Below are 12,031 nucleotides of genomic sequence, written 5' to 3' on the forward strand. Positions count from 1 at the left end.
TGCGGATCAGACCTGCACAACGGTCAGGAGGATTTTTGGAGCATTCATCTTGTTGGGTTCTTATTTTTCAGAGAAGCTTTAACCAAGTTTATTCTTCCCAAAGGTTCTGTACAGCTGAAAACAGACAGCAAAACATTTCAGACACAGTATATAAACATCCTACTTAAGACACCCCTCTTCCTTACAGTTTATGTTCTACACAGGAATGAAGGTAACCAGATAGCAACCCTGATTACTCCCTTAAGGGGAACTGACCTCACCTCCTGACCCACAGATATCCATATGTCTTCCCAATATCAACACATCGCCCTCCTCCTCCATCAAACACATTCCAAAGCCTTCTGGCTTTTTACAAACTCTTTCTATTCAAGGCTTTGTCTCTATCATTTATTTAATATCTCAATGTTCAAAGTTTAGCCGACTCCAACAATCTTTACAAAACTGTTTCAGTTAAGCAATATTCTTAGGATGTCTGGTGTGAACCTGCTATTGAGGTCATGCCACAAGCATTTTAAATTGGGTTGAGGTCAGGTCTCTTACCGGTTCACTCCATAAGGCGTATTTTCTTCTGTTGAAGCCATTCTGTTGTTGATTTACTTCTGTGTTTTGGGTTGTTGTCCTGTTGCATCACCCAACTTCTGTTGAGCTTCATTTGGCGGACAGATAGCCTTACATTGTCCTGCAAAATGTCTTGATAAACTTGGGAATACATTTTTCCGTCGATGATAGCAAGCTGTCCAGGCTCTGAGGCAGCAAAGCAGCCCCAAACCACGATGCTCCCTCCACCATACTTTACAGTTGGAATTAGGTTTTGATGTTGTGCTGTGGCAGTTTTTTCTCCGCACATAGTGTTGTGTGTTCCTTCCAAACAACTCAACTTTAGTTTAATTTTTCCACAGAATATTTTGCCAGAAGTGCTGTGGAACATCCAAGTGCTCTTTTGCGAACTTTTTGGACAGCACTGGCTTCTTCTGTGGTGTCCTCCCATAAACACCATTCTTGTTTAGTGTTTTACGTATCGTAGACTCGTTAACAGAGATGTTACCATGTTCCAGAGATTTCTGTAAGTCTTTAGCTGACACTCTAGGATTATTCTTAACCTCATTGAGCATTCTGTGCTGTGCTCTTGTAGTCATCTTTGCAGGACGGCCACTCCTAGGGAGAGTAGCGACAGTGCTGAACTTTTTCAATTTATTGACAATTCGTCTTACTGTGGACTGATGAACATCAAGGCTTTTAGAGGTACTTTTGTAACCCTTTCCAGCTTTATGCAAGTCAACAATTCTTAATCTTAGGTCTTCTGAGATCACTTTTGTTCGAGGCATGGTTCACTTGTGGTTCACACATCATTTGTGTGTTATTAGTTTAAGCACGCTGTTTGTCTATTGCTGTGACTTAGAAGATCAGATCAAATTTTACGAGGTAGTTCTAAAGTTTTTTGGGGGGTATACCTACAGAGGTCCTAAAAATAGCTGGTCAATCTTATGATCAAAATAAAACAATTCTATATGTTCGCTTTATAGATATCGTCTCAGACTCCTAGGGGTTAAGCTTGTGGGTGTCGTAGAGCAAAACAGCTGACCCGTTCGTGTGAGTCTCAGCTTTCCATAGTGGGGTGATTTTGTTTCTGGCTTAAACCGTTCGGAGTTGACTGACGTTTTCATGGGAAGAAAAACAAAGTCGGCATGCCGACGGGACGGACTTCAAACGAGTCCCGTGAAGCTTGTCGTAGACTAAAACGGCCATGAGTCTCAGCTTTCCATAATGGGATCACTCCGCTGTAGAGCTGCCTGATTCCACCGCAGATGGGGTAAACCGACATCGGCGGATGTTGTGTATTGAGACGCAGTTCATACAAAAGTCTCTAGGTTGAACAGACAGATTAGTTTTCCACGCAGGCACCTACATCGACTATAGGCACATATCAAATATAAGTGTTTACAAAATAATAAGACATTTCACATTATAGAATTATAGGAATTAAAAATCTAATGTTGGTCAGAAAATGGAAGTGAAAAGATTAGGCTTTCTGTTTAAAATCCCCTCAATGACCATGATGTCTGGTAAACCTTTGGGGATGTTTATTATGAACAACACTAGGGATGCACGATATATTGGTGAGCATTTCGGAATCGGACGATATTAGCTGAAAAGGCCAACATCGGCATGTCTAGTTTAACGCCGATGTGCAAAACCGATGTCAAAGCTGATGTGCATACCTATATAACATAGGTCGATGACGTAATGACGCCACGAGAAATACAGTGCTACACAGAACAAAAGCAGAAAATACTAAGCGTACACTTCCAACAACTAAACAAGTTCAAGTCCAGCAGTCGTTTTAAAGGATAAGAAAATTTAAGCGAGACAACTAGAAGGCGAAATCCATTAATGCCAAGATAGTGGAATCCATTGCCCTTGACAATCAACCGTGCGTTGTCGTGGATGATGTTGGCTTTCGCCGATTGGTCGAGCCCCGGTAGACACTATTTTTCAGATGTTGCCCTACCGGAGTTAAACATTCTTGTTGAAACTCACATCCGTGAGAGTCACTGCTATTAGCTTCACGACTGACATTTGGACCAGCGACGTCTGCCCCATGAGCATTATGAGTCTGACAGCACAGTGTGTCGACAAGGATTTTGAACTGAGGAAAGCTGTTTTGCATGCTCAAGAATGTGCTGGTTTTCATACCGCTGCTGCCATTTCAATGGCATTTTAAGAACATGTTTGAAACTTGGAAACATGAACAGTCCTAGCTCCATTCGAACAACTGACTCGAGAAATGAGCTCAACTGCATCTGCAGCAGACGTGATACCCTCTGTCATGGTATTGAAACGCCTGCTCAACAAAATTGCCGACACAGACCGCTGGGTTAACTTACAAAAGTCCTCGAGGCTGTGAACAAGCAATTTGGTGGTATTCTCTCTGAGCCACTTTACTGTGTCACCACCATGCTCGATGCTAGGTACAAGGACCGCTACTTCGATGCAGACAAGAAACAGGGTTAATGTGAAATGTTACATACACAGCTGGACAAGATGGAAAAAGACACAATGATAGTGCGCACCGAGGAAGAGAGGCCACGGGCAGACAGAGCTGAAACTTCACTGCTTGACATGCATGATGAAATCCTGGTTGAGAATGAAACAACTGAACAAATGAACAATGAAACAGCACTGCAAGTAAGTTAAAAATAGGTTTTGATTATGTTTTCCTGGTAATGGGGACATACATTGCCTTGCAAAAGTATTCACCCCCGTGGCATTTTTCCTATTTTGTTGCATTACAACCTGTAATTTAAATTGATTTTTATTTGGATTTCATGTAATAGTCCAAATGTGGTGAAAAAAATTACTTGTTTCAAAAAAATACCAAACGGAAAAGTGGTGCGTATGTATTCACCCCCTTTGCTATGAAGCCCTTAAATAAGATCTGGTGCAACCAATTACATTCAGAAGTCACATAATTAGTTAAATAAAGTCCACCTGTGTGCAAGTGTCACTTGATCTGTCACATGGTGTGTGTGTGTGTGTGTGTGTGTGTGTGTGTGTGTGTGTGTGTGTGTGTGTGTGTGTGTGTGTGTGTGTGTGTGTGTGTGTGTATATACACCTGTTCTGAAAGGCCCCAGAGTCTGCAACACCACGAAGCAAGGGACACCACCAAGCAAGCGACACTATGAAGACCAAGGAGCTCTCCAAACAGGTCAGGGACAAAGTTGGGGAGATCAGGGTTGGGTTATAAAAAAATATCTAAAACTTTGAACATCCCACGGAGCACCATTAAATCCATTATTAAAAAATGGAAAGAATATGGCACCACAACAAACCTGCCAAGAGAGGGCTGCCCACCAAAACTCACGGACCAGGCAAGGAGGCATTGAATCAGAGAGGCAACAAAGAGACAAGGTTACCCTGAAGGAGCTGCAAAGTTCCACAGCTGAGATTGGAGTATCTGTCCATAGGACCACTTTAAGCCGTATATTCCACAGAGCTGGGCTTTACGGAAAAAACTTGGCCAGAAAAAAATAAGTAAACATGTTTGGCAAAAGGCATGTGGGAGACTCCCCAAACATATGGTCAGATGAGACTAAAATGTATCTTTTTGGCCATCAATGAAAACGCTATGTTTGGTGCAAACCCAACACCTTTCATCACCCTGAGAACTCCATCCCCACAGTGAAGCATGGTGGTGGCAACATCATGCTGTGGGAATGTTTATCATCGGCAGGGACTGGGAAACTGGTCAGAATTGAAGGAATGATGGATGGTGCTAAAAAATGCAGGGAAAATCTTGAGGGAAACCTGTTTTCAGTATTCCAGAGATTTGAGACTGGGACGGAGATTCACTTTCCAGCAGGACAATGACCCTAAGCATACTGCTAAAGCAACACTCAAGTGGTTTAAGGGGAAACATTTAATGTCTTGGAATGACCTAGTCAATGTCCAGACCTCAATCCAATTGAGAATCTGTGTTATGACTTAAAAGATTGCTGTACACCAGCGGAACCCATCCAACTTGAAGGAGCTGGAGCAGTTTTGCCTTGAAGAATGGGCAAAAATCCCAGTGGCTAGATGTGCCAAGCTTATAGAGACATACCCCAAGAGACTTGCAGCTGTAATTGCTGCAAAAGGTGGCTCTACGCCTCCCGGGTGGCGCAGTGGTTAAGGGCGCTGTACTGCAGCGCCAGCTGTGCCATCAGAGACTCCGTGGGGCGACGCACAATTGGCCTAGCGTCGTCCGGGTTAGGGAGGGCTTGGCCGTTAGGGATGTCCATTTCTCATCGCGCATCAGCGACTCCTGTGGTGGGCCGGGCGCAGTGCGCGCTAACCAAGATTGCCAGGTGCACGGTGTTTCCTCCGACACATTGGTGCGGCTGGCTTCCGGGTTGGATGCGCGCTGTGTTAAGAAGCATTGCGGCTTGTGTATCGGAGGACTCATGACTTTCAACCTTCGTCTCTCCCAAGCCCGTACGGGAGTAGTTGCGATGAGACTAATAGCTACTAAAAACAATTGGATACCACGAAATTGGGGAGAAAAAGGGGTCAAATTCAACAACAACAAAAAGTGGCTCAACAAAGTATTGACTTTGGGGGGGTGAATAGCTATGCACGCTCAAGTTCAGTTTTTTGTCTTATTTCTTGTTTGTTTCACAATAAAAAAAATATTTTGCATCTTCAAAGTGGTAGGCATGTTATGTAAATCAAATGATACAACAATTCCAGGGTGCAAGGCAACATAATAGGCAAAATGCCAAGGGGGTGAATACTTTCACAAGCCACTGTACGTAAATGCTAACAAAATTACTTTTTGGTGTGTGTGTGTGTGTGTGTGTGTGTGTGTGTGTGTGTGTGTGTGTGTGTGTGTCCTTTCTATTTAACTAGACAAGTCAGTTCAGAACAAATTCTTATCTACAGTGACGGCCTAACCCGGACTACGCTGGGCTAATTGTGCGCCGCCCTATGGGACTCCCAATAACAGCCGGATGTGATACAGCCTGGATTCCAGACAGGGACTGTAGTGACACCTCTTGCACTGAGATGCAGTGCCTTAGGCCGCTGCGTCCGTGTGTGTATGTGTTAACTATTTAACTGTACTAGAACGCTTAAAAGGCTGCTAAAAATGGTTAATATTGGTTATCGGTATCGTTTTTTGGGGGGCAAGGAAGATATCGGTATCGGACAAAAATGTACTATCGGTGCATCCCTAAACAACACCTCTTAATCGTCCATCTTGTCCACCATTTTGTTTTTCAGCATCAGAGCCCATGGATGTGGAGAGTCCCACTGACACAGGATACATACAGAAATATTTCATATCAGTGTCGGAAGTGTAAGTTTGGAGTAGGCTACCCTTCAAACGTTACAGTGGGGAGAACAAGTATTTGATACACTGCCAATTTTGCAGGTTTTCCTACTTACAAAGCATGTAGAGGTCTGTAATTTATCACAAGTACACTTCAACTGTGAGACGGAATCTAAAACAAAAATCCAGAAAATCATATTTGTATGATTTTTAAGTAATTAATTTGCATTTTATTGCATGACATAAGTATTTGATACATCAGAAAAGATTTGGTATAGAAACCTTTGTTTGCAATTACAGAGATCATACCATTTCCTGTAGTTCTTGACCAGGTTTGCACACACTGCAGCAGGGATTTTGTCCCACTCCTCCTTACAGACCTTCTCCAGATCCTTCAGGTTTCGGGGCTGTCACTGGGCAATATGGACTTTCAGCTCCCTCCAAAGATTTTCTATTGGGTTCAGGTCTGGAGACTGGCTAGGCCACTCCAGGACCTTGAGATGCTTCTTACAGAGCCACTCCTTAGTTGCCCTGGCTGTGTGCTTCGGGTCGTTGTCATGCTGGAAGACCCAGCCATGACCCATCTTCAAAGCTCTTATTGAGGGAAGGAGGTTGTTGGCCAAGATCTCGCGATACGTGGCCCCATCCATCCTCCCCTCAATACAGTGCAGTCATCCTGTCCTCTTTGCAGAAAAGCATCCCCAAAGAATGATGTTTCCATGCTCCACTGTTGGGATGGTGTTCTTGGGGTTGTACTCATCCTTCTTCCTCCAAATACGGCGAGTGGAGTTTAGACCAAAAAGCTCTATTTCTGTCTCATCAGACCACATGACCTTCTCCCATTCCTCCTCTGGATCATCCAGATGGTCATTGGCAAACTTCAGACGGGCCTGGACATGTGCTGTCTTGAGCAGGGGGACGTTGCGTGCGCTGCAGGATTTTCATCCATGACGGCGTAGTGTGTTACTAATGGGTTTCTTTGAGACTGTGGTCCCAGCTCTCTTCAGGTTATTGACCAGGTCCTGCCGTGTAGTTCTGGGCTGATCTCTCACCTTCCTCATGATCATTGATGCCCCACGAGGTGAGATCTTGCATGGAGCCCCAGACCGAGGGTGATTGACCATCATCTTGATCTTCTTCCATTTTCTAATAATTGCGCCAACAGTTGTTGCCTTCTCACCAAGCTGCTTGCCTATTGTCCTGTAGCCCATCCCAGCCTTGTGCAGGTCTACAATTTTACCCCTGATGTCCTTACACAGCTCTCTGGTCTTGGCCATCGTGGAGAGGTTGGAGTCTGTTTGATTGAGTGTGTGGACAGGTGTCTTTTTATACAGGTAACGAGTTCAAACAGGTGTAGTTAATACAAGTAATGAGTGGAGAACAGGAGGGCTTCTTAAAGAAAAACGAACAGGTCTGTGAGAGCCGGAATTCTTACTGGTTGGTACGTGATCAAATACTTATGTCATGCAATAAAATGCAAATATATTACTTTAAAATCATATAATGTGATTTTCTGGATTTTTCTGTCTCTCACAGTTGAAGTGTACCTATGATAAAAATTACAGACCTCTACATGCTTTGTAATAGGAAAACCTGCAAAATCGGCAGTGTATCAAATAATTGTTCTCCTCACTGTACATATTTCTTAATCTATAACAGGAAGACATTTTATTTGCAATGTTCTGGTTTGGGTATAATCCATAATCTGATTTAATTAACCCTTATTTTGCAATGTGTTTTAGTCACCCATCTAGACTGCAAGACAAGATGATGCTCATGCCGCCAGAAGTGTTTGAAGTGCTGGTGCTCCATTGTTGGAATGGAAGTCCTAAGAATATTCATACTGCTGTGGTAAGTGCAATTTCCTCTCTGGCTCTTTACTGTGATATTCAGCATTACTATGTCAAGGGAAATATACACTCTTAGAAAAGGGTTCCAAATGGGTTCTGTGGCTGTCCCCATAGGAGAACCCTTTTTGGTTCCAGGTAGAGCCATGTAAGGTTCCATGTAGAACCCTTTGTGGAAAGGGTTCTACATGCAACCCAAAAGGGTTCTACCTGGATCCAAAAGGGTTTTTATTTGGAACCAAAATGGGTTCTTTTATGGGTTCTCCAATGGGGACAGCAAAGAACCCTATTTGGTTTTAGATGGCACCTTTTTTTCTAAGAGTGTAGAATTATTTCTAACAAAGCTATCTACGCAAAACAAAAAATATATACGCAACATGTAAAGTGGGTCCCATGGTTCATGGGTCCCATGGTTCAGATTCACAAGGAGCTTATTTCTCTAAAATTATGAGCACATATTTGGTTACATCCCTGTTATTAAGCATTTCTCCTTTGCCAAGAGAATCCATCCACCTGACAGGTGTGGCATATCAAAAAGCTGATTAAACAGCATGATCATTACACAGGTGCACAGGTGCTGTGGACAATAAAAGGCCACTTTAAAATGTGCAGTTTTGTCACACAACACAATGCCACAGATGTCTCAAGTTCTGATTGAGTGTGCAATTGGCATGCTGACTACAGGAATGTCCACCAGAGCTGTTGACAGAGAATTTAATGTTAAGTTCTCTATCATAAGCTGCCTCCAACGACATTATAGAGAATTTGGTAGTATGTCAAACCAGCCTCAGAACCGCAGACAATTGTAACCACGCCAGCCCAGGACCTCCACATCCGGCTTATTCACCTGTGGGATTGTCTGAGGAGTATTGCTGTCTATAATAAAGACATTTTGTGCCAGAAAACTAATTCTGATTGGCTGCCCAGTGGGTGGACACCCCTGCCCGGTCATGTGAAATCCGAATGAATTTATTTCAATTGACTGATTTACATATATGAGCTGTAACTCAGTAAAATCTTTGAAACTGTTGCATGTTGTGTTTATATTTAGGTTCAGTATACATACGGTATATTTCAGGATGTTGTGCATCCATGGAAGTAATCTGAATTCATGTAAACATAACAGGTCTGAAAACATAGCTTGTCCCAAAAAAGTGGTTTCTTGACACAACCTTCCCCCGGTGTGGGGTAAATTGAGCAAAGGGACAGGGTAAATTGAGCCACCTTGGCGTAAGTGGGTGATGGCGTCCCCTGACATTGTTGTGACAGTGGGTGATGGTGCTCGTAGGTCAAAGCTTAATTAATTGAATGAGGTTGTGGTATATTGTATATCTTAAATGAATGCCTGCATTCCGATATACTGTAGATCTCTCTGTTCAGTATCACTTAGCCTTCCATTTCTTGACCAGTTGTCTGGGACAGGGATGTTGATTCAATGTGCCAATTCGTACTCTACATTTTGAGGTTACTAAGCCCATGAAACAGATCTGCAAGATTCTTGATATGTTCAGCAAGCTTCAGCAATTTCTCTATGGACCTCACTTTATGCACAAAGGTATTGTCATGCTGGAACAGGAGAGGGCCTTCCCCAATCTGTTGCCACAAAGTTGGAAGCATAGGATTTTCTAGAATGTCATTGTATGCTGTAGCATTAAGATTTCCCTTCACTGGAACTAAGGGACCTCGCCCAAACCAGTAAACAGCCCCCAGACCATTACGCCTCCTCCACCAGACTTTACAGTTGGCACTATGCATTCGGGCAGGTAGCATTCTCCAAATCCAGATTTGTCCGTCAGACTGCCAGATGGTGGAAAGTGATTCATCACTCCAAAGAATGCGTTTCCACTGCTCCTGAGTCCAAAGGCGGCGAGCTTTACACCACTCCAGCCGACGCTTGGCATTGTGCATGGTGATCTAAGGCTTATGTGTGCGGCTGCTCGGCCATGGAAACCCATTTCATGAAGCTCCCAACGAACAGTTTTTGTGCTGATGTTGCTTCGAGGAAGTTTGGAACTCGGTAGTGAGTGTTGCAACCGAGGACAGACTATTTTTATGCGCTTCATCACTCGGCGATCCCGTTCTGTGAGTTTGTGACCTACCACTTCGCGGCTGAGCCGTTGTTGCTCCTAGACGTTTTCACTTCACAATAACAGCACTTACAGTTGACAAGGGCAGCTCTAGCAGGTCAGACATTTGATGAACGGTGCCACGTTGAAGTCACTGAGCTCTTCAGTAAGGCCATTCTGCTGCCAATGTTTGTCTATGGAGATTGCATGGCTGTGTGCTCGATTTTTATTTACGTCAGCAATGGGTGTGACTGAAATAGCCGAATCCACAAATTTGAAGGTGTCCACATACTTTTGGTGATGTAGGTTTAGGACCTCATATTGTAGATTATAGAGACCCCAACTGATGTACAAAACAATCTTATAAGCATCTACTTTGGTTTAGATACAAGCAGCAGGAAGCCTATAACACAAATTAATTTGACTTTGTGAAAATATTGTTGTACAGCATGTCATTATCATCGTGGCATTGATTTTCTGGTTCCTTAATGAAAAATACATTTTTATTTACATGGACTTTTTTTAATCATCCTCTGTAGATGACTGCAGTTTGAGAACACACTGGACTTGGACCGCAACTGAGCCGATGGACAGGCAGGATGTCACGTTCTGACCTTTATTTCCTTTGTTTTGTCATTATTTAGTATGGTCAGGGTGTGAGTTGGGGTGGGCAGTCTGTTTGTTTTTCTATGATTTGGATATTTCTATGTTTCGGCCTAGTATGGTTCTCAATCAGAGGCAGGTGTCATTAGTTGTCTCTGATTGAGAACCATACTTAGGTAGCCTGGGTTTCACTGTGTGTTTGTGGGTGATTGTTCCTGTCTCTGTGTTTGCACCAGATAGGACTGTTTTGGGGTTTTCACGGTTCTTGTTTTTGTAGTCAGTTGTTCATGTGTACATTTACTTATTAAAAGAACCATGGACACTTACCACGCCGCATATTGGTCCTCTGATCCTTTTCGCCTCTCCTCTTCGGAAGAAGAGGAGGAAATCCCTGACAGAATCACCCACCACAACAGGACCAAGCGGCGTGGTGAAAGGCAGCAGGAGCAGCGCGAGGAGTACTGGACATGGGACGAATTAGGACGAATTAGACGGAAGAGGACCCTGGGCTCAGCCAGGAGAATATCGCCGCCCCAAAGAACTGGAGGCGGCGAAAGCGGAGAGGCGCTGGTATGAGGAGGCAGCACGGCGACGCGGATGGAAGCCTGAGAGTCAGCCCCAAAAATTTCTTGGGGGGGGGGGGCTCACAGGGAGTATGGCTATGCCAGGTAGGAGACCTGCGCAAACTTCCTGTGCTTACCGGGGGGCTAGAGAGACCGGACAGGCCCCGTGTTATGCGGTGAAGCGCACGGTGTCCCCAGTGCGGGTGCATAGCCCGGTGCGGTACATTCCAGCTCCGCGTATCGGCCGGGCTAGAGTGAACATTGAGCCAAGTGCCATGAAGCCGGTTCTACGCAGCTGGTCTCCAGTGCGTCTCCTTGGGCCGGCTTACATGGCACCAGCCTTGCGCACGGTGTCCTCGGTTCACCTGCATAGCCCAGTGCGAGCTATTCCACCTCGCCGCACTGGCAGGGCGACCGGGACCATTCAACCGGGTAAGGTTGGGCAGGCTCGGTGCTCAAGAGCTCCAGTGCGCCTGCACGGTCCGGTCTATCCAGTACCACCTCCACACCCCAGCCCTCCGGTAGCAGCTCCCCGCACCAGGCTTCCTGTGCGTGTCCTCGGCCCAGTACCACCAGTGCCAGCACCACGCATCAGGCCTATAGTGCGCCTCGCCTCTCCAGCGCTGCCGGAGTCTCCCGCTTCTCCAGCGCAACCGGAGTCTCCCGCCTGTTCGGCGCTACGAGAGCTACTCTGTCCAGCGCTGCCAGAGCCTTCCTCTCCAGCGTTGCCGGAGCTTCCCGTCTGCCCGGCGCCGCCTGAGCCTTCCGTCTGCCCGGCGCCGCCCGTCTGCCCGGCGCCGCCTGAGCCGCCCGTCTGCCCGGCGCCGCCCGTCTGCCCGGCGCCGCCCGGCGGCCTGAGCCGCCCGTCTGCCCGGCGCCGCCCGTCTGCCCGGCGCCGCCTGAGCCGCCCGGCGCCGCCCGTCTGCCCGGCGCCGCCCGTCTGCCCGGCGCCGCCTGAGCCGCCCGTCTGCCCGGCGCCGCCTGAGCCGCCCGTCTGCCCGGCGCCGCCTGAGCCGCCCGTCTGCCTGTCTGCCCGGTGCCGCCCGTCTGCCCGGTGCCGCCCGTCTGCCAGGGGCCGCCTGTGCTGGGGTACTGTCACGTTCTGACCTTTATTTCCTTTTGTTTTGTCATTATTTAGTATGGTCA

The 12,031-nt window shown here is 46.0% G+C and overlaps 1 protein-coding gene across 1 annotated transcript in view; it reads left to right on the forward strand.

The window, feature by feature from the left end:
* Positions 1-10,935, forward strand: part of LOC139413068 (signal transducer and activator of transcription 1-alpha/beta-like) — a 36,041-nt gene extending 25,106 nt beyond the window's left edge. Inside the window, exons 38-41 of the mRNA XM_071160098.1 lie at positions 3,626-3,706; positions 5,758-5,833; positions 7,549-7,657; positions 10,259-10,935. Coding sequence (XP_071016199.1) covers positions 3,626-3,706; positions 5,758-5,833; positions 7,549-7,657; positions 10,259-10,273 — 281 coding nt within the window. The 3' untranslated portion in view covers positions 10,274-10,935. The remainder of the gene's footprint in view (positions 1-3,625; positions 3,707-5,757; positions 5,834-7,548; positions 7,658-10,258) is intronic.
* The last annotated feature ends 1,096 nt before the right edge of the window (positions 10,936-12,031 follow it).

This window comes from Oncorhynchus clarkii, chromosome 7, assembly GCF_045791955.1.
Source record: "Oncorhynchus clarkii lewisi isolate Uvic-CL-2024 chromosome 7, UVic_Ocla_1.0, whole genome shotgun sequence".
NCBI classification, from domain to species: Eukaryota; Metazoa; Chordata; class Actinopteri; order Salmoniformes; family Salmonidae; genus Oncorhynchus; species Oncorhynchus clarkii.